Source organism: Chiloscyllium plagiosum, unplaced genomic scaffold (genome assembly GCF_037043375.1).
Source record: "Chiloscyllium plagiosum isolate Xiang-an unplaced genomic scaffold, Cpla_swu_hap1 HiC_scaffold_16, whole genome shotgun sequence".
Lineage (NCBI taxonomy): Eukaryota > Metazoa > Chordata > Chondrichthyes > Orectolobiformes > Hemiscylliidae > Chiloscyllium > Chiloscyllium plagiosum.
This window is the reverse complement of record NW_028270154.1, coordinates 27,451,534-27,475,459: the sequence shown is the minus strand read 5'-3', so window position 1 is coordinate 27,475,459 and position 23,926 is coordinate 27,451,534. Positions and strand designations below refer to the sequence as shown.

At 38.9% G+C, this 23,926-nt stretch overlaps 1 protein-coding gene across 2 annotated transcripts in view; it reads right to left on the bottom strand.

Annotated features, from left to right (window-relative positions):
• Positions 1–435: 435 nt before the first annotated feature.
• The window catches only part of rnf14 (ring finger protein 14), a 38,894-nt gene continuing 15,403 nt past the window's right edge, over positions 436–23,926 (bottom strand). For both annotated transcript variants that reach the window (XM_043703339.2, XM_043703338.2), the window contains exons 4-8: positions 21,764–22,282; positions 14,523–14,751; positions 7,086–7,258; positions 6,024–6,154; positions 436–3,512 (exon numbers count right to left, since the gene is read on the bottom strand). In XM_043703339.2, the coding sequence (XP_043559274.1) occupies positions 3,440–3,512; positions 6,024–6,154; positions 7,086–7,258; positions 14,523–14,751; positions 21,764–22,282 (1,125 nt within the window). In that variant the 3' untranslated portion in view covers positions 436–3,439. The remainder of the gene's footprint in view (positions 3,513–6,023; positions 6,155–7,085; positions 7,259–14,522; positions 14,752–21,763; positions 22,283–23,926) is intronic.

Genomic DNA, 23,926 nt, shown 5'->3' with positions numbered 1-23,926 from the left:
ATTACTGACTAAGGCAGCAACTTCTCTGACTGCCCAAAACTGACGATTTAAGAACCCTTGAATTATTCCGAATGACCTACTGAAAGCCTTGCAAATACTCTCTCTCATTCCTAGGCAGGACTGGATATAGCAACTATTAGAAGATTCTGTTCCCAGAATGTAATAATATTCAGATTCCTGCCTTATATGAGCAATAGATAAAAAGAAAAAAGAATGGTGTGGATAGCATGTCCAATTAATACAAACATGGATATAATTATTTATAATGCACAAAGTTGACAGGAAATGCATTTAAATGCAATCCTTAAAATTATGTCATGAATCTGGATTGGAAATACAAATGTTTCATTTTGGCATTTAGTGTAGAGTCTCAATCCACATCATTTCACAATAAAATACAAAGGAATCCGTGATATTTAACAAAGAACAAGGCCATTGTATGAATCAATCATTTATTTGACAGCTGTCAACTTTCAATCCTTTCAGATAAGTGAAACTTTAAACATCTGATATATAGATTTTTAGTTGCGCCTGAATACACTTCACAGTAGCTTCTCGACATTAAACAACATTTTTAAAACAATCTTTCCTTGAAGGTTGTATTTGAAAAAGCTAATCCTGAAAGCATGCCCATCTGAATGAACGTGAAATCAATTAAACTGTAAGAAAGCAAAGTTTCTGATGAGCTGATCCAAATGTGACCTCAGCCTTGTGCTGTTTAAAAGAATGAGCCATGACAATTTCAGCAACAAAATGCAAAACCAGCTGTTTTAAAATGGAAGGTCTGAGTATATTCAGAGTACAATAGACAAGTTCGTAGTTAATGGTTAGGTTAGAAGTTTTAAAACACAGGGAGTCATAATACATATTTAACAGCATAGCAATCTTTTGGATTAAATGACATCCTAAATTGGGTATGCTTCCACATTTCAATTTTGTAACTTCCTCCAATGACAATACATATGGCATATATTGTTCTTCCTCCTTCCAATGAATTAATACAACTCTACAATTGTAGAGGTTTATGTTTTAGAAAGTTATACCTCCATTGATTAACACTAAAATTTTTATAATTTTAGCATGACAAGTACCTGTGCAAATATCTAATTACTGGGGTAACTGAATTGAGGGATGGGAACTGTGGAAGAAAAAAGTTGAAAGTGCTCAAAGAGTCAAATGCATTCTATTCTATTACTTATCATTAAATCAAAACAGTTTAATGCATAAGGAGACAAATTCAGTCTCTATGTAGTGAGAGAGCAGGCAGATCCTGAAAAATGCATATGAGGACACCTTGGAAGTCACAGCAATTACCTGGGAAGTTCAAAGTTATGATCACGCGGTGCCTACAACTCTCTGATAAAGTTTCTAACTTTAAGAATTGGAGATTTCGAAGGGTTTCCACTTACTTATCTTTAGAAATTAGCCAAGAAATACTAAGAGTGGTTAAAACGGCGTTTTAACATCCAAGCATAAACCAGCTGCCTCAATCATTCAAATCACCACCACATTCAGGCTCGAGAGTTCAGATGTATTATTATGAACTCCTACAGCAATCAGATACAGTAAAGAAAACAGATTCTATTGGCAGATTTTACTATCTTCAGGAATCCAGAGGGGCCATTAAATGAAAATAAAGTTGCCACAAGGAAAGTGAGTCTCAAAGAGGCTGTACCATTAACCATAGCTCACAATAATTTGAATGTTGTATATTTTATCTTCCAGAAGCATGGCAATTTACCAAATGGTGGGAGATATACTTTTCATTGGCAACTTCTATTAAAGAAATTCCAAACAAAAAGCAACAAAAATAATTAATTAACTTAAAAAAGCAACTTTAAGCTCTGTAGGTATTTACTTCATAATAGAAAAACTCAAATGAGATTTTACACTTCATTGCTGAATGTCAGTTTCTGAAATTCTCAGCTTCTACAGTATAATTTCCATTCTTTGCCACCATCTTTTGCATGTCACATCACTTATGAGACAGTCTGTAGCACACATGACATCATATTAAGAATAATAAAGTTAATAGATTTAAAACCACTTAATGAATATGAAGTGGAAGAAAACCATTTCAAAAATTATGTTCAGTTTGTGGTTAACTATATAGATAACTGCAAACATTGTAATGTTATTCAGAACATAGGTTACTAGAAATCATTTAAACATCTTTTTATTAAATTCTCTTGAATTCCATTTCATGATAGTTTGCTTCCTTAGTGAGTGCACTATGATTTTTCTACAGATTAATTAAAAGAAGAAATGCCCTTTTTGGAAGAACAGTTTACAGAGTAGCTTTATGCAAAAATACCAAGGAATTATAACAAAAATGCAGCCCCAGCAGTCATCCTGTGCACCAAAATGCAGTCAAAAAAAGTTTTCATAATTAGCTGGTTCATAATTCAAAACATGTACTCTATTTTTGCAATAAAATTTTTACTTTAAAAATAAAGTACTCTTTCTCCCCCTACGACCCACTTGTTCAGGAGAGAACCAGCAGACCTGTTCCTAGACCCGTCATTATGTTCCTTGAGCCAGCAAGATCAACAGATTTATAATGAATATTTTTTAGGCTGATAGAACCTGACAGACATCTTTTCTCCCTTCACAGGCAAAAACTCCAGCCTGCTCAGTATCTATTGCTAGAGTTTCATCTTGGATTGAATTTCTTGAATTAGCACAGTATTGCTTCTGTGTTATCAGAAAACAAAGAAAACCAAAGAACTGGCTTATATGCTCAGTATTTGCATCATTTACTGATTTCATGCAAAATCCCTGCAGTTCCAGTGTCAAAACTGAAAACATGTCTATAAAAGTGCCAGAGTTCGAATTGTTGCATCAAGGAGGAAGCTCCATTCAGAAATAGTGCATATGTTGGTTTGCAAAGCTCCATGATTAAGTGGCCTATCAAGATAAAAAGTTTGAATATCAAATTCTTGACACCAATTCAGGAGGGCACAGCAACAGGATTACAAGCAATTGTCACTGTGACTATTAATCAAAAGTTCAAAATTTTTGGAAGGTGAAGGAGAAACTTTAAACTCGTGAAACAAAGACAGAGAACCATGGAGAAATGGCACTGCTATCATTTTTGAAAACGTTTCTCAAATGTTACTTGAATACACAAAATACCTTCCACTGAATGTTGTCCAGATTAAATGAAACATTATCTTCCCCTCAAATTTATCAGCTAAATTTCTTCAAATATATTGTGCATCTATAAATGTTTGAAGGCTGAAAACAGAAGTTCCTAGAATATTACACATCCTGAGCTCCAAGTTTCATAATCAACAACAGTAAGTGCCAAATTCAATAACCATTGCTAGAGATTGGTTTAAATGTGATTGATTGCACCGAAGTAACAGTTGTTTGTCTGTTTAAATGGTTAATGCATAAGCTTTACGTAATAATAGTCCAAATAGCTTTATAAACGAGGTTAAACAATTCCATCATCATCTTCATCCCTCAAGATATCATCTTGTGCTTCAAAGTCAATACCTTGGAAAAGCCTACAAAACAAAGAAAGAGAATTACTACAAAAAAAAACTTGAATCTCTCGTGAAGGTTGATGTACTGTAACATTGGTTCAAAAAAATTAGTTTGAAAGAACCATAACAGCAGAACATATCACAGCAACTTTCAGGATAGGATTTCAATCCAGGCCCGAGACAGATTGCTGAAAAAAACCATTTGTGAAATTAGTTCTGACAGATTGAACTTGTGGACAATAACTTGTAAAAAATTTTTCAAGGAATAAGATCAACTAACAAACCAAATACATTTAATGTCTGGAGTCCTTTGTCCAGAGGGAAAATAAATATTCAGACTTGTCTATTGGGAAACAAGCAACGACTGCTTACTAGGAAATCATCTCTAATAAAATCATACAAATGCCATCTTCAAACATGCTTTCAGAAAATGTTTTCAAAATTCCTTTCAGCAATTGTTGGTTCATCATCCACCCAATTATACAAGTATGAAACAATTTCTGACCAATGCATTCCAGGGATAAAAGTAAATGAAAAGAAAACAATAACTCACCCATTTTATCTTTCAGCATAAAATATATTATCCCCTCTTGCATAGCTTAGCTCTGTCAACTACTTACTATCTGAAGAAGGGCTTATGCCCGAAACGTCGATTCTCCTGTTCCCTGGATGCTGCCTGACCTGCTGCGCTTTTCCAGCAACACATTTTCAGCTCTGATCTCCAGCATCTGCAGACCTCACTTTCTCCTACTTATTTTTAAATCTAGCAGAGACTCCTGACATTTCTTGGGCCTCCATGTCAACATGAAAGTACAAGACATGGATTCATGAGCAATCTGTTCACTCCTCATTTTCATTCTCACAGATTCAATCTGATAATCCCTCCTCTCCGTTACTCCAAATCCAACACTCCAAACATGCAGTAAAATTCAATATCACTATTTTCAATGGTCACACCACAGGATACTGATGCACAAACATTTTCATTTATGGTAACATCACCACTGCTTTCACAAATATTAGATGTTGAATGTTTAGGGACCTTGAGACGGCCTTCATTATTTTATTCCCATTTTCAAGAAATTAGAGTTTTGCTACTCCATTCAGCCACTTTTCCTATCTCTCTCCCAAAGTGTCACTGACACACTCTTCTCCTGTATAAAATGCCATTCTTTTACATCTACAGGTTATGGATAAACATAGCTTTACCTGATAGCTTAGCCATTGTCCTGATTACTCAACTTTCACCTGATCAGCCACTACTAAATCTCCCTCCTCCTGTTTGGCTGCACTTTGTATAAGTAGATTCTAATCCACCAATGCTATGAGAGGCAGCTCCAACCATTGTTCTCAAATTGCAGGCTCCAAGTAATTCTAAACCAAACCACTATCCACACTTGGACATCTATGCACCTGAAATTCTCCTTTCTTCAAGCCACACCACCTTAAAATAATTATACTTGTCACCCAAGTTCTTCTAAACATTTTTGTTTTCTACGGAATCCCTGAATTTACTATAAACAATGCCACAGGAATTCCCCAAATCAATATATTGTATGCCACATGACTAAATGGACATCATGTAATCAATAAGTAATAAAGATTTATAATTTTCTTTTCAAAAAGCATGTTGCAATTTAAGTTGAACTTACATTAAACTATCATCCACCTACCTCAATGTTTATTACAGAAGTAATTGTGACAAATATAACAATTAAATAGTATGTTAATATAGGTTCAACAACTTTACAGTTGAATATTAATTCAAAGTCACATAAAATATCTTCTGTAGATTTAAAAGACTTGCTGCAGTTTGTATGTGGTCAAGAAAAATGTGCATTGGCTGAACAGTTTTTCACCCCCGGCACCTTCCCCCGCCATCGCAAGAGGTGTAAAACCTGCGCTGACACTTCACCCCCCTCCCCCACCTCTGTCCAAGGCCCCAAAAGATCTTTCCACATTCAACAGAGATTTTCCTGCACATCCATCCACCTCATCTACTGCATCTGTTGCTCTCCATGTGGTCTCATCTACAACTAGGAGACAGAATGCCGAATTGCAGCGTGTTTCAAGGAACATCTCTGGGACACACTCAACCAACAATCCCACCACCCTGTGGCCCACTTCAACTCACCCAAGTCCTGGGCTTCCTCCATCACTAAATCCAAGCCACTAGATGACTGGAGGAAGAACGTCTCATCTTCCACCTTAGGACCCTTCAACCACATGGCATCAACGTTGACTTCACTAGTTTCCAATGACCTTCCCAGCTACCTTCCCCCCCCCACATCCCACCCCAGCCCCGCCCACCCTCCTATTTATCTCTCAACCCGCTTAAGCCCACACCCCCCCCAACCCAGATGAAGGGCTTATGCCCGAAAGGTCAATTCGCTTCAGATGCTGCCTGGCCTGCTGTGCTTTTCCAACGCCACGCTGACAATAAACAAGCTGTAAGTTACCAGGTGACAAACATGAAAACAACATGAACAATCTAGTATCACTAAGAATCTTTCACATATAACAAAAACTTACTCATTAAAGCAAGGTGATGAAGAATCACTGAAGTGACTATATGGATTTACTTTTGAGAGTGGGCATATGCAAAGCCAACAGAAGTACTGCTTACATCCAGTGCATGTCATTTTATTGCATCCATCCACCTTCTGGAAAGGAAAAGAAATGACATGTAGCAGATCAATGACAAGCCTTTTATTATAAAGGTATTACATTCTATATTCTTAACAATGATACCTCAACTGAGGTTTCAATTTCAGGCAAACATTTCGTAGCTTGTAGGGACAGCAAGCGCAGAATTGATTGTTGCAAGCTCCAAGAATGCTGCAATTTATTGAAATAGGAATGCTATAAAACATTCCATGACATCCTGAAAGTAAAGTACTGAAAATACTTTAAGGGTTCCCTGTTGCAAAGAGGTTTCATCATCCACCGGTTTCCTTATCTCAACTTTTTCACTTCACAACAATCATGGGGAGAGTTCAGCCATTTCCTTATAGAACTGAAAGGATTAAAAAAAATTACACTGGTCTATTCTCACATGATTTCATAGCTGTTTTAACACTGTTTTCATAACCAAATTGTATATGCATTCTTACAAGTAGCTTTATCTAAGCCTTGAAATTTCTAAAAATGGATTCTTAACAATCATCAAACTTGTTTAGTTTAATTAGTAAAAGAGAAATATAATTTTTTTGCCAATTTTTTTAATGAATTATTTAATCGCAAGGAATGTCAAAGGAAAACATATAACTGTGTTGTAAATAAAAAAATCTAGATCAGGCGATCCAAACCACAACTACAGAAATTCATTTGTGTTGAGGCAAATTAAAGTTAAAACAGTGAATTCCTATGAACTAGAGACATAGAAATAAAAAAAAACAAAATTGGACACGAAAAAAACATTCCAAAACAATGCAAAAATTACCATTAGCAAAATTAACAAAGTTTCCGATCAGTTTAAATTTCTGATAAAAGGTTTATCCTAAGTTTAAAATAAAACAGCTTTTCATAAAGATATAAAGTTCAGTGAAATTATCTTGGTACTTTATAAAAAGAACATTATCGTATGTCTTCAACCTGTATGTTTGTACCACAACGGGGACATGGCTTTGAGTTCTTATCAAGCCAATCCTGGCTGCATAACTCCTCTACAGCTCTCTGAAGCATTCTGCGCCCATAAGATTTTTCCAAACGCAACTTTTCAGATTCGTCTGCATTCAAATACTCATCACGCAGTGCAGAAAGTTTCTCTGCAAAAAACAAAATAACCAGCTAATTCAAAAATTTCTTATCCTGTTGCCAGTCTAATAAAAGTTTAGGTGCGAATGACAATGGGATTCAAATTGCAGACTACACGAATCAATATCTGTTGCGTACAATCTCAGGTACTAAAAGGATTATGTAGAAATCCAGAAATATGACCATTTGAAATGACAAATTATACAGTTATCACCACCAAACCAAATAAAACAAGCCAATAATTTGTGCCATTTCCCTCCAATGTGTGCAGGTCAGGTGAATTGGCCATGCTAAATTGCCTATAGTGTTAGGTACATTAGTCAGGGGTAAAAGTAGGGGAATGGGTCTGGGTGAGTTACTCTTTGGAGGGTCGGTGTGGAGTTGTTGAGTTGAAGGGTCTGTTTCCACATTGTAGGGAATCAAATTGAATTGAATCTCTTGCATGATGCTTTTTGACCAGATTCACCCCACTGCACTGCTGATCAGAGAATCAGCTTAATGCTCCATGGCCTAAACATATTTTACTTTTGTACGTGAATCATAAGTAAAACCAATTTTTAAATAAAATTTCAATCAGCGTGGCTAAAAATCAATTTCAATTGGAATACTGAACAGTTTAAGTAATAGATAACAACCAACATTTTGTACCTATTTCCACAATACTACAATTCTACAAGTGAAGATAATGATGACTGAAAGTTGATATAAGTTTCTACTTTCCATTTAATCCTAACAGCCACTGGGAACAGAATTATTTCATCCCTTCACCCCAAACAATGGAAACCAGGTTACTTCTTAAATATATAATGCAACAAAATAAATTATTTTTAAAAGCATTGGCTGAGTACACTGTGTCAAGGAAAATTTCACATTTGTGAGCAACCCAGTTAGTTTAAGCAATAACTTGAACGGTAATTCCAGATCAAAACCTGTCATAGCATGCATATGGATTGTGAACATGCCCGAAGCAGAACATCTCACTTTGTCCATATTGTGTTAAGAATCATGAACATTCCTTCCATAATGTGTTGCATAAGAAGATGGTTCTGGAAGAATTAATGTTGAAGCTACATTAACTCCACTCAATCTGATGATGCCACACAGTCTTTGGTAGAAACAGGGAGTTATACGTTAACCTTCGAATAAAGGCAAAACATGAAGAATGCTGGAAATCTGAAACAAACATTGAAATTATTGGAGAAATGCAGCAGGTTTGACAATATCTGAGGATAACCAGAGTTAACATGGAGAGCAGTTGGATCCCTTTGATGCAACAAAACATCTTGTTCAAAAAGACGAGTGTTTCTTCTGTTAAACTCACCATTCAGAATTAAACAGGCTCTAGGTACTGCATAGACAAAGGAGGATTGATGTCAGTGAACTTAACAAATCTTCCTTACCCTATACCACATATTGGCCAAGGTGCCTGCAGTGACAAGCAGGGCAATGCTGCATTGTGGTCCAGTTAGAACACCATTTCAGGTTAGGTTACAAATGCTAGCGCATGTGCAGTGTGGCAGCATGACCAGCTGTGCACATTCTAATCATTTTTTAAACAGTGAAACAACCCCACCATTTAAAATAAATAACCTTTTCAAAATTGGTCTCCTTTTTGTGCCAAAAGTAAAGACATGACACGAAAGGGAAGTTAACTAGAGCCCAAAGATGGCCAGAGACAATTGAATCATAAAAGTTACTACCTTCAGAATACTGGTCAGACAAGTGCTTGGAAGGAAGAGCCTCCAGGCAGCAGAGATGCTGTTATTACCAGTATCCAGGTTGTCAGGACTTGAGAAGTTCTGAGTAGCTAAGGCTGGAGTGGAAGGTCGCTAGCTCTGTTTAGGGAAAATGCTCTCTATTACAGAAACAGTATAGACATTGGTTGGGGAGCTAGGGCTCACTGAAGTTCCAGAGGCTATTTTGTGGCTGAGAATTGGAGCGAAGGAGGCCCACAAGCAATATATGCTTAGTGCACCAGAGACAAATTGAGGTTCACAAAAACAGAGGAGCCAGCTAAGTGAAGACAGCTGACTACAAAATAGCTGAATTCATGCAGTGAGTAGGCGCTAAAGTGTAGCCTTAACAATCCATGGAAGCACTGCTTCAGGAAAAGGATCAGTGGGAGGTAAGCAGTTGTTCAGATAGTCTGTGACAGCAGCATTAAGGAAGTATCAAGGTTAGGTCTTCAAAAATGAAGTATTAAAACTTATCTCTTTTACAAGGAATTCTAATGAGATTTGTTAGCCTGTCGTGTCACTGACATGTGGGGTGGGATGCTTAGAACCTGGTATTTGACATGGTCTGGGATATCTGACCACAGCTTATCTGTTACTCTTATTTATCTCAGTAATTCTGGATAGTGGAGTTCAAGTTGAATGGTACAGAAATCCATACTAACTTTCTAAAATCAACCCACCTTTCATCATGTAACTACTAATTTTGTTCCATTTCTTCCCCCCTCCATCAATCTCCAGATCAAAATTCTGGGATACATCTTAATTATAATCACTATCATGATTACTTTAAAAATAATCATTAACTTATTTAGTTGACAAGTTCATTTTGTCATGTAATAAGTTTAAATCATGTGGATTTTGTAGACACTAATTTTCAGTGAATGCATTCAGTACATTTTTGTATGGGAAATGAGAGTTGTACAATTTAGAGTCAGAACTGTACAGCACATAAACAGACCCTTTGATCCAACTCATCCACGCTGACCAGATACTGCACATTAATCTAATCCCACTTGCTAACATTTGGCCCATATTCCTCTAAACCACCTTCCTATTCATTCATCTGTTAAATGTTCCAATTGTATCCGCCCCCACCACTTCCTCTGAGGCTCATTCCATACACATACCACCCTTTTAAATCTTTCCCCTCTTACCTTACAAATATACCCTCTAATTTTGGACTCCCCCACTCTGGAAAAATAACTGAATATTCACCCTATCTATACCCCTCATGATTTTATAAACCTCTATAAGGTCACCTCCTCAGCCTCTAATGCACTAGGAAAAATAGCCTGGCTGTTCAGCCTCTCCCCATCTCTCAAACCCTGCAACACTGGCAACATGCTTGTAAATCTTTTCTGAACCCTTTCAAGTTTCACAACATCCTTCTGAGATGTTAAAGGGCTAATTTGTTCTGCTGACATTTAAGAAATTGAATGTCCCAGGGGGTGTGTTTTTCTATCTTGCAGACAGGATGTGACAATCTAATCATACTCTAAATGCTACAGTTTAAGGAATAACCTAATCACGCATTGTTTCTGGAAATACTCTAATCATTTTATATTGTTTTTGGGTGGCATGTGACTATAGCAGAGTGGCAAGGGGTTGTGTCTTGCATGCATAACTGACTGATGTAAAGTCCTGTATAAAGGGAGGGCAGTTCCCTTGTTCAGAGAGCCTCGCTTGACATGCTCCATAAACATCGCCAAGTGTTAAGTGATCCTCCAAAAGTTTGTACTTTGCTTGAACAAATTGTGGCTGGTCACAGAAGTTGACATATTGCAGCTGCATCAAGCGTGCAAGAATCTCAAGAAGGGAACCTAACATTTGGCGATGAGAGTCAGATTCCAACATATATGAAGCTTCTAGGCAGACTGAGTAAGTGATTGCCTGTGTGACAGCAACGTGAGATGGATGAGCCAACTAGGTAGGATTTATGTTGATCTCGCTCACTAACCTATCTCACTCAGTTGACCCCTCGTTCTCCAGGACTCTGTAGTGACAGCATCTCTGAGATAATGTATGTACTTGTATGCCAATGAGTTTCTTCCAGGGAGGTTAAAGTCCCCCTGGAATTTGGAGGTTAGAGTCTTGTAACAGTGGGGTTTGAGGCTCCGGAACATAGTACATAATATAAAGGATAACTACTGTGTCTGTCTCAATCACCCTGCCTTCGACCAGTTTTTAAGAGGGGAAATACCCTACCCTGAAGTGCATGTGGAGACTGAGGACACTGAACTAGTACATAGAGAGAAGTTTGGAAGTTGAGACTAAAAAATATGGGACAGACATTGGATAAATCAGGTGTTGGAGCCCCTTTGCAACAGTTATGCCGGAATGACCCTCAAAATAAGGAAAGGTTCAGGCGTCCGTCAGGATGTTTAAATAAAAAAATTGGGAAATGAAATTTGGCTGATACGAGGAACTTGGGACATAGATAAATGTTTAAAAGCAGAGGCGGCAATTTGGAAACGTAATACAAGGACTAAATGGAAAACTTTAGTATCAGTGTGGAGAAAGGTTGAGGAAATAACAAATAAATTTAAACAGACCAGCTGGGAGAATAATACTCATTAAAGGAGGGATTAGAGTGTATGATCATGAGGGAAACACTTAGTCTTGGGGAGGTGCTGAAGAGTCAGCGTAAGGATTATGATATAAGTAGAGAAAAACAGGAAAAACTGAGCAAGGAGAAGCAAAATAAGGAATCAGGGTTGAAATGTCAAACTGGACTATCAGGTGGGAATAAAATGGAGGTACCTCCTGACATGTCTGGTCTGCCAATAACGTTCAAAGTAACACCACCAATGACCAGCTAGGGTTACAATGTGGATTTCTGACCTCCTCTGAGGCACCTAGTCAGAACTCACTGTGTCTAAAATATCCTCAAAGTCTCCTCCTCCCCGAGCAATTGGCCAGAATCATATGTGCTGCCTATGTAATGGACAATACAGACATCAGCAATGGCAATGCCAGAGCCGATCGAGCTTCCTAAGACGCAGTAACAGCTTGCAATTCTATTGTGTCCTCTGTGAACTGGCAGACACTAAATAGATCACCTGCCTTGCAAACAACTAGCACACCATACACTGTTTCTGTGCAGCGTTTACAGGGGGATACCCTGACCCAGAAAAACAAATATGGAAGACGCATGGGTGTTCGCACTCTGTCAAAAGGCCTCTGGATCACTCCAGTTTGCCAGTGTATGTACTTGATGCTTTGTTACTAATGCTTATTGACTGTCTTCATACTGATACCTACTTTGGCAAGGAGGGAAAGAGAGAGGAAATGCAAAGATACTTTCAGCAGCTAACATAGTCTCTGAGATTTCTGCATTCACAGGTAAAGCACACTTTCGGACCACCGTCCGCCCCTCCACATCTGATCCAAGTCCACTCCACTCACCCAGACCCCTGGAAATATTACCCATTGTGCACTCTGCACCAAGTCACATTCTGGGAACCTTGCTCAGTGCTTCTGATAGACAATTGAGCCTGGAACGTATCACACCCATCCTGCTCTCCCAGTACCAGCACCGCTTGCCCAGAGCAAGGGGACACAATGGATTCAATCAGCTCCCCAGTCATGAACATGAAAAGTGACGAAGCTATCAACAATGAAGAGGAAGTATGCATGCTTTTTGTCAGTGGCATTCCCCTGAATAATAAACCACGTGAGCTTTACCTTTTCTTTCGACTATTTAAGGGATATGATGATTCACTGATCAAGCTAACATCCAAACAGGCAGTTGGTTTTGTTACATTTGACAGCAGAGTGAAAGCAGAAGCAGCAAAGAATGCATTAAAATGGCATTCGATTTGATCCCGAAAATTCTCTGGTTGGAATTTGCAAAGGTAAACACGAAGATGGCCAAATGAAAACTGATGGCCATACGTAGCCCCATAAATATGCACTCTATCTTGGGAGCACATTTCATTGCACTGGACCCCTACGACCTTGCAGGAACCACACTGATCCCTGCATCTCCTGAAGCTTGGGCTCTGTCTGCACTGTACACAACAGAACTGACCCCTGCCAGACTGGATTTTGTTTTCAGGTTGGACTTCACTGAAGGAGATTTTGAATAATTGGCACGTTTTCACTCAACTTGGAGGGGTTGGATGGTCACTAAGGACTATGGGTTTAAGAACTTTACTGGTAAACACTTCTTTTTTCCACGTGGGAGGATCCTAGGGATTCTATCTACTGCATGGATTAGTAATTCTTGTGGTTATAGTCATTGTGTATTGCGTGTCAATAACTTGCTTAAATGCTGGCTGTCAGATTCTTATGAATAAGCTGGCAGCACCTTTTTTAGCCCCATTTAGTCAGTTATCATGGAATGACAAAAGCAGGGAACGAGATGTAAGAATTTGATGTCTGGAGGCAGGGGTTTCTGTCTTGCAGGCAGGATATGACAATTTAATCATGTTTTGTAAATGCTGCAGTTTTAAAGGAATACAACCAAATCGCGCACACTGTCTCATGGAATAATACCGAATCTCTCACTGTCTCAAGGAATAATTTAATCACACACTGTTTCTGGAAATAATCTAATCACGTTACATTGGTGGCATGTGACTATGGGGGAAGTGGCAGGGGGTTGTCTTGCATGCATGAGTGACTGTGATGTAAAACCCTGTATAAAGGGAGGACAGTTCCCTTGTTTGGAGAGCCTCGCTTGACATGCTCCGCAAGCATCACGAAGTACGTTAAGAGATTCTCCAAAAGTTTGTACTTGCTTAAATAAATTGTGGCTGTTCACAGAAGTTGACGTATTGGAGTTGCAACAAGTGTGTCAGAATGTCAAGAGAATCTAACATTTCCTATAGCGGGGAGACCAGAACTGAACGCAATATTCCAAAAGTGGCCTAACAATGTCCTGCACGGCCGCAACGTGACATCCCGACTCCTACACCTCAATGTATTACAAATAAAGGCAAGCGTACCAAATTTAGATGGTGCTACTCGTAAAATCAAAGCTCATCTGCACTTTCACACTTACTGTTTGTATCACTGATCTCATCATTGGAACAGGAGTAGGCCATTCAGTCCATCAGGACATTAACACCAATCGATGCAATTACAGCTGATCAAAGACTTACCTTTTACACAACCCATCCCCACAACCCATAGAACCATTCCAGAGAGCTGTTTAAGAGTCAACAAGATCACTGTCAGTCTGGACACACATGTAGGACAGATTTCTTTCCTGAATGCATATTAGTTAATCAGATGGATTTTTACAACAACTGTTAAATGATCACCACTAGGCTAGCTTCAATGACCAGATTTTCATTGAAATTTCATCATTCACCATGCTGGCATTCAAACCCATATTCCAAGAGCATTAGTCTGGATCACTAGATTAGTGACAAAATACACCTCAACTGTCCTTTGAGCACATAAATCACCATTCATCCCTTAAAACATTTTCAAATCAGTGAGTGTTCACATTTTAATCCAAATGAACGTGGAGTTCCAAAAGTGCAACATAACAATTACTTAAAAGATAAAATCATGTGAAAATACTGCTTACCTGCTTTTAATCTGCATGGAGAAATTCCATGATAAGCCATTTCACATAATGCACAAAAAGCATAACGACATCCTGGACAGACGCCCATGGTGTTTCCAGGCTCAAGCATCACCACTGACTTGCAAACAGTACGAGGGCAATATACTACATCTGTCATTAGATCCAATGTAGACTGAAGGAGAAGGCGGTCATACCGTGCAAATATCTCCTCACTGACGAGATCTTTTACCTGTAATGATGCAATACTTTCAAATGCTAAAATTTAAACTCCAGAAATTCAACTGAATCTAATGGACAAATTTCATTTTTTATTTTCTCAATTTAGAGAACTTCTGAAGTAGATATTAATTTCCCATCATTTTCTAGACCAGATTATTTGTCTAGTTATTTAAAAATTCTGCTAAAATGAAATTTTGAATGTGTTAATCAGTAATTCAAAATACACACATTGTCAATCATACTGCTAGTATTCCAATACAATTGTAACAATCAGGCAGATTTGTGGCAGAGTTTCATCGTGGTAGAATAAAACACATTCTTCTTTGTAGCCTGATCTACTCTTTCATTCAGTACTTGGTAAATGGTGATAAATGCAGAAAATGGGATAACTAAGGGCTGCACGGTGGCTCAGTGGTTAGCACTGCTGCCTCACAGCACCAGGGCCCCAGGTTTGATTCCAAACTTGGGCAACTGTCTGTGTGGAGTTTGCACATTCTCCCCACGTCTGCATGGGTTTCGTACAGGTGCTCCGGTTTCCTCCCACAGTCCAAAGATGTGGAGGGATATGGGCTGGGTGCTGGCAGATGGGACTAGATGGGTTGGGATATGTGGTCGGCATGGACGGGTTTGACCGAAGGGTCTGTTTCCATGCTGCACATCTCTATGACTCTATGTGCCGGTCAGGTGAATTGGCCATGCTAAATTGCCCATACTGCTAGGTGCATGAGTCAGAGGGAAATGGGTCGAGGTGGATTACTCTTTGGAGGGTCGGTGTGGACTGGTTGGGCCGAAGGGCTTGTTTCCACACTGTAGGTAATCTAATCTGGACAAGTATATTCACATTAATATAATGAAGTCAAAATTTTGTCAATAAGCAGAGCCAACGATCAGGTGATTGTGTGCTCAGTCTAAGTAGTGCCCAGCCTATTTGCTTGCTAACTTGCCCAAAAGTCTTGTTATCTGCCCAGAATACGCAATAATCTGTCTGGTTGATCAATCTCTGTTAGAAATCATGTTTAATTGAAATTTCCTAAGATTTGCCAGTCAGTACAACGATGCTTGCAGGTTCACAAATACTGTTTAGAAGTAGAGCTGGGAATCAGATATGGAAGTTGACCCAATAGCAAAGAATAAAATACTTAGGGCAGCATAAGAATTAAGCAAGGAGTTGAAGAGAAGGGAACCAAAGATTGTATAAAGGACCTGCAACTTAAAGTCATATAAGAGTAGTGGCACAAAGCTGGACAAAAAGAAAAACAGCTTGGAAAATTGGACTTCGGCACAGGATTAGGCCATGCTGCTCCACCATTCGATGAGATCATGGCTGTGGTTTCAACACAAACTTCTTGTTTATCCCCCATAACACAGAGGATGTGGTGACTGTGTCAAATACCGTGAAGGGAAAGTGCCAATATGACACCCCTATTCAAAAAGGGAGGAGGCAAAGTGTGGGAACTACAGGCCAATTTGCCCAACATCTTTGTTGAAAAAATGTTAGAATCCATTAGATAATAGCAGCACATTTGGAAAGTTATAATCTAATCGAATTGGCATGGCTTCATGAAAGGAAAGTTGTACCTGACTAACTTATTACTGTTTTTCAAGGAAGTCTCAATCAGAGTGGATAGAAGAGAACCAGTGAATGTGTTGCATTTGCTCTTCCAGAATATGTTTGATAATGTACCTCTCAAAAAAAGGTTAAACAGCCCATGGTGTTGAAGCTAGCATGGAGAGAGAAAATTAGCTAATAGAAGGGACAACTGGGTGGTGATGAGAGGTTCTTTTTCAGGTTGGCAACCTGCAACCAATACAGTTCCACAGGGATCAGTGTTGAGACCACAATAGTTTTTAATAGATACGTAAGACTTGGAAAAAGGAAGCAAATGTACTGTAGACAAATTTGTAGACAAGAAAACTAGGTAGTTGTCGGGGGATAGAAATAATTTATAGACAGATAGTAATAGGTTAAGTGAGCAAAAAGTTGGCAAATGGCATATAAATGTGAGAAAGTGTGAAGTTGCTTGTTTTGGAAGGGGGAACAAAAGATTATTATCTAAATGGAGAAAAACTGCAGAAAGTTGCAACATAAAGGAAGTTGGAATAGAAAACTAACACATAAGTGCATCAGGTAATCAGGAAGGATAATGGAATGTTGACCCTTATTTCAAGGCAATTGGAGTATCAAAATAAAAAAGTCCTACTGCAACTGTATAAGGGCCTGGTAAGACCACATTTGGAGTAATGTGAACAGTTTTGGTCCCCTGATTCAATAAAGATACTGTTTCATTGGAGGCAGTTCAGAACAGATTCATGAGGATGATTCCCAGTATGGAGGGTATGTCTAATAAGGAAAAGCTAAACAGGTTTGAATTCGATTCACTGGAGTTCAGAAGAATGAGGAGATCCTGTTGAAATATACAGGATTCTTAAGAGGATGCATTCCCTAATGGGAGACCCTACGACCAGAGGGCATAGTTACAGAATAAAGGGGCACAAATAAAAGACATAGATAAGGTGGAATTTCTTCTCTCAGAGGTTGTGTGTCTTCGGAGCTTTTGACACAGAGGGCTATATATTGAAGGCTGAGAAGGATTCTTGATCAGTAGGGGAAAGGTTACTGGGAGAAGGGCACAAAGTTATCAAAGTAGCATTGGATCAGCCACGATTGTATTAAATGATGGAACAGGCTCATGGTGCCAAATGTACCACTCCTATTGCTACTTCTTATTGTCTTAGGTCAAGACGACAATACTGATAATGCATGGCAAGAGTACAATGGATGTGATAAAATGATTTCTAACTTTTGCCAAAGTTGATTTTGATGCAAGGAACAGGTAAACGTTGAACTGAAGACATGGAAACAAGGTTAAGAGATGTGTTGGGAAATAAAAATATGCTTAAGTAACTTGGAAAGTATAGTGAAGATTCAGGTAAAGAAGATATATAGGAATCTAAGTGAAACCATTTTCTAAACAACATCATATTCATAATTCACTTTGCTTGCATATTTCTATATTAGTTAAAAACAAATTACAAGCAATTTCAGTACTCTGAAAAATGCTGTCTCTGTTGTGTCTATGCGTCTGTAACATATCGGGCTTGCAGGAAAGTGAGATAAATGTGGTATCATATATAATCTCTAAACTGCCATTCTTACTTTGATAGGTTTAATTCGAGAAAACATATTGGGAACTTACAGCTTGCTGACTTGTTCACTTGTTAACTGATAATACCTTTGGAAAGCCCATTAACTCATTTTAAACACCAGAAGTGCTGCTTATGTAAATGCTTTTAGATTTTTAAATGCCCTGACTTTAGTACAAAACAGCATCTCTACTTCTACCCTGTCAAGCTTCATAATCTTGAATGCATTGCAGTTTATATTTTAGTGAAAACAGTCAACACAATTCGCCTTCTCCAAGTTAGTCAGAAACAAAGTGATGGAGTGCTGGACCTGACTGATTAAAGAGAGATAGGTTGTGGATGTTCAATCTATTCACGGTAAGAGAGAGGCACTCATGTGAGCTCTGGAGTAGATCACCATGCCAGAGCAGCAATTGGTCATAGTTCACATCAGAGAGGAATAGGGGTTTCTGGATTATACTCTCCATAATGTGTTGGCCAAGTTGAGCATTAGACATTCAGAATATAGCTCAATGACATCCAAAAAAATAATAGGAAAGAGACAGGACTCAAAAATAAGGGAACTCCCAACTTTAGAAAGTACATAGCACTGGACAAGTATGAGGTGGATAGCAACAGTAATTGAGAGAACAGCAGTCAATAATAGTCAGATAAATTTTGATATATATGTTCAGAGTGTCACAGCTTATGCTTGGTTCCTTAGTGCAATAGCGCAACATGTTATGGAACAGGTTGAAAACTCTAGAAAGGGTTACAGCAACCAAAACTAATGAAGTAAATTTATGATAGTGCACAGATGGTTAAGAACTTGAGCCAGGACTTGTATAAAAAGAACTCAAGCACAATTGAAATGTGAAGCTTATTTAAGGAACAGTTACTGTGCATCCTTGATAAGAATGTACCTGTCAGACAAGGAGGAAGTGGTCGAGTGAGGGAGCCGTGGTTTATGAAGGAAGTTTAATCTCTTGTCAAGAGAAAGATGACGACTTATGTTAGGATGAGATGTGAAGGCTCAGTTAGGGCGCTTGAGCGTTACAAGCTAGCCAGGAAAGACCTAAAGAAAAAACTAAGAAGAGCCAGGAGGGGGCATGAGAAGTTGTTGGCAGATAGAATCAAGGAAAGCTCTAAAGTTTTCAATAGGTATATCAGGAATAAAAGAATGACGCGAGTAAGATTAGGGATAATCAAGGACAGTAGTGGGAAGTTGTGTGTGGAATCCAAGGAGATACGAGAAGCAGTGAATGAGTATTTTTCATCAGTAATCACACTGGAAAAAAAGTAATGTTGTTGAGGAGAATATTGAGATACAGGCAAGTAGACTAGATGAGATTGAAGTTCACAAGGAGGTGGTGTAAGCAATTCTGAAAATAGATAAGCCCCCTGGGCTGGATGAGATTTATCCTAGAATTCTCTGGGAAGCCAGAGAGGAGACTGCAGAGACTTTGGCTATGATCTTTATGTCATCATTGTTTACAGGAATTGTACCAGAAGACTGGAGGATAGCAAATGTTGTCCCCTTGTTCAAGAAAGGGAGCAGAGACAACCCTAGTAATTATAGACCAATGAGCCTTACTTCAGTTGTGGGTGAAGTGTTGGAAAAGGTTAGAAAAGAGATAGGATTTATAGTTATCCAGAAAGGAATAAGTTGATTAGGGACAGTCAATACAGTTTTGTGAAGGGTAGATCGTGCCTCACAAACCTTATTGAGTTCTTTGAGAAGTTGACCAATCAGATGGATGAGTAAAGCAGTTGGTGTGGTGTACAACACAGATTTCAGTAAGGCATTTGGCATGGTTCCCCATGGGAAGCTTTTGCGCAAAATATGGACTCATAGGATTGAGAGTGATTTAGCAGTTTGGAACAGAAATTGGCTAGCTGACAGAGGGTGGCTGTTGATGGGAAATGTTCAGCTTGGAGTTCAGTTATTAGTGGTGTTCCGCAATGATCTACTTTGGGACCACTGCTGTTTGTCATTTTTATAAATGACCTAGATGAGGGTGTAGAAGGGTGGGTTAGTAAATGTACTGATGACATTAAGGTCAATGGAGTTGTGGACAGCGATGAAGGATGTTGCAGGTTTCAGAGGGACATAGATAAGCTGCAGAGCTGGACTGAGAGGTGGCAAATGGAGTTTAATGTGGAAAAGTGAGAGGTAATTCACTTTGGAAGGAGCAATGGGAATAAGGAGTATTGGGCTAATTCTAAAATTCTTGGTAGTGTAGATGAGCAGAGAGATCTCTGTGTTCATGTACATTGATCCTTGAAAGTCATCACCCAGATTGACAGGGTTGTTAAGAGGCATATGGTGTGTTAGCATATTGGTAGAGGGATTAAATTTCAGAGCCACGAGGTCATGTCACAGCTGTACAAAACTCTGGCACGGCTACACTTGGGAGTATTGTGTACAGTTCTGATCACCACATTATAGGGAGAATGTGGATGCTTTGGAAAGGGTTCAGCGGTATTTACTAGGATGTTGCCTGGTATGGAGGGAAGGTCTTAAGAGGAAAAGCTGAAGGACGTGAGGCTGTTTTCATTAGACAGAAGGTGGATAGGTGACTTAATTGAGACACAAGATAATCAGAGGGTTAGATGACAGCCTGTTTCCTCGGACAATGACAGCTAGCACAAGGCGACATAGCTTTTAATTGAGGGGTGAAAGATGTCAGAGATGGTTTCTTTACTCAGAGTAGTAGAGGCGTGGAACATCATGGCTGCAATCGTAGTATAATCGCCAAATTTAAGGACGTTTAAATGGTGGCTGGATAAACATATGGAGGAAAATGGAGTAGTGAAGGATAGATAGACTTCAGATTGGTTTCACAGGTCGACGTAATATCGAGGGCCGAAGGGACTGTACTGTGCTCAAATATTCTATAACTCAAGGGTGACAATCTCTTGACTGTTCCTTAGACCATGGGCAAGTTAAGGAAAAGAAGATTAGAAAAGTCAACACTGGCTCCAGAGCTGGTCAAACATAGGAAAGATTGATATTCTCATGGCTTTGCCACACAGACATTGTTTGACACACAATATGTCCATTCAAGAAAAGATGATTGTCACCTGAAATTAAATGACACCTTTCTATTATCCTTACAGAGAAGGCAAATAGGTGAGTGAAGGGGTAAATTTAAACTAATAATTGCAGAAAAATTAAGAATTAAGCTTGAAAATGAGGGAGAAAAAAAAAAGTGTAGTTAATGAGAAGTGGTATCAAAAAACATTAAACAAGCAAACCAGGAAAAACTGAGTCTGAACTGAGCTATGAATGCACAGGACTGCTACTAGAATCTTGTTCACAAACCAAGAAAAGAACTTCAATTTGATTCTGGAAAATGCGATGCTCAGGAAACTCCCCATGCCACCCACTCAATGCTGGAGATTCCAGAACTCTCCATATACTGTACATTTTCAATATTTTTCCACCATGCTTTCTGTATGACATGAAACTATTTGTCCTGTATGGCATGAAACCATTTGTCCTATCACCTAGTAACTAAGGATTATTTTCACAATCGCTTTGTAGTTCTGTATTGGATTACTTAATAGCACAAATTCTCATACCAACAATCTGTAGCCAACTTTTTATTCCATCAAGTGCAAATTCAAGACATAGTTTAAAAGATTTTGTGCGCAATAATGGACGGTGTAGATAAAGCATAATGGCTGGAATACAACAGTTAGAAACGTGTGTAAGAAGTACAAACACACAATGAATTTTAGAGCAGCTGTGGATTAGTCCGGTTTGGCCAATTTTTAGGGTAACTTATTAACATCCTGACAAACAGTAGTTTCATGCTGGTATGATAGTGTGTTTATCCTGTAGAAATAAACTAAACAGCAAGTAATTATAAAGCTTAAAATTCAAAAACGCTTACTTGAGCAGGTGTGGCAATGGAAGTACACTTTGGCTCAGGACAATTAAGGCACTGAACATTCCCATCACGGATTTGTATCTCAAAGTATTCTTTCAAACAGGCCTTGCAATATACATGGCTACACTCCTTAAAGTGCATGCAGTCAATACCCAGCTTTTCACAAAAGCATACACTGCAGGTGAAAATCTTGCCATTAAAGACTTTTTGTTTCTGACTCTGATCAAAGTCCAAAATTTCACGTAAAACACAAGCACATGATTCCACATCCTGGATAGCTCTCGGGTCAAGCGGAAAGTCTTGCAAGTTCTTCAGTTTGTCCTCTGATCCAAATTCATTATGCTTATTGTTAGAAAAAGTATTTTCAGAATTCTCTTCAATGTTTCTTTTGATTTCTAATGGAGACTCAATTTGCAAAAAGGAGAGCGTCTCTTCTTTTAAGAACTGCATCCATGAAAATAATACTACACAATTGTCATTTTCTTTCCAAATTCTATCCAGGCAAGAACAAAGTGCAGAGAGCTGTTGGGAGACAATTGAGCAGGTTAAGCAACACAGGAAAAGAAAACAAGGACCAAAATTTGAGGTAGCAGAGAAGGAAGGCACTCACTGCTTGCCTCAAACATGGACTGCTAACAAAGTCTATGGTGTGTTCTTTTTCCCTTTCCCTTTCCTGAGGGGCAATTTAAATCTGGCACCATGACAAAAGGAAATTTCTTGGCGTTTAGTAAAAGTAACGCCTACAAGCAGGTAGGCAAGCAATCACTGAAGCATTCACAAACAGCAATCCAGGCAGTTAAAAGCATTCAAAGTCCTTGACACTTAACTTACATTTCTAGATAAATAGAAAAAAGACAAAGTGACAATTAGATTTTGAAACCACAATAAGAACACAAGAAATTGGAGTTCGAACAAACTATTGGTCCTTAGAGGCTGCTCCAACTTTCAAGATTAGAATCTGGAATTGAGTTGGCTAAAACTATTCATATTTCCTTACCCCCTTAGCAGCCAAAAATCTATGCACTTCTATTTTGAATAGTTCCACAGCTTTCTAAGCAAGGAGAAAATTTTCTTCATCTCAGCTTTAAAGTATCCTAACATCCTTATCCTAACATGTTCTAATATGGTACAGGATACCATTCAAGAGGGGGCAGCAAGGAGGAATATATCTGTTGGCTGATTTACATTGACATTCATAATCCTCCCTTTCACAGTCAGTTTATCATATCCCACATTAATCGCTGTGGCCTGGACTCTGCTCTTTGGTCCACGATATCTCCCAAACTTTGAGCTCTTTGTCTCCACAAGTCAGTTTAAAATCTTCTCTCCTATATGTATCCTGGCCGGTTAGCTCAGTTGGTTAGAGCATGGTGCCAATAACGCAAAGGTCGTGGGTTCGGTCCCCATACGGGCCATTCCGTTGTGGGCGGCACAGTGGTTAGCATTGCTGCCTCACAGTGCCAGAGACCTGGGTTCAATTCCCGCCTTGGGCAACTGTCTATGTGGAGTTTGCACATTCTCCCAGTGTCTGCCTGGGTTTCCTCCGGGTGCTCCGGTTTCCTCCCACAGTCCAAAGATGTGCATGTTAGGTGAATTGGCCATGCTAAATTGGCCCGTAGTATTAGATGAAGGGGTAAATGTAGGGGAATGGCTCTGTGTGGGTTGCTCTTCGGAGGGTCGGTGTGGACTTGTCGGGCTGCAGGGCCTGTTTCCACACTGTAAATTATCTAAGATAATCCTAGTTGTGCAATTAGCAAGAACATTGGCCCTTGCATGTTCAGGTGCAGACCCATTTACATAGATCCCACTTTCCCCAGGCCTAGTGCCAGTGCACCACAAACCAGAATCTATTTCTTACATGACAATTCTTAAACCACTCATTAAATTTTTTTAATCTCTTATCCCAGATCCAATTTGCACATGGTTCATGTAATAATCCAGAGATTATGATCTTTGAAGCCCTGCTTAAGGGCTTTTGCCCGAAAAGTCGATCTTCCTGCTCCTAGGATGCTGCCTGACCTGCTGTGCTTTTCCAGGACCACATTAATCTTGATTTTTTCTTGTTAAATATAATGTTTAACTGTTCATACTGATGATGCATAGCCACCTGTATCTCACCTGCATCACTGGTAACTAGATGGATCACAATGACTTGATCTTTCCCCT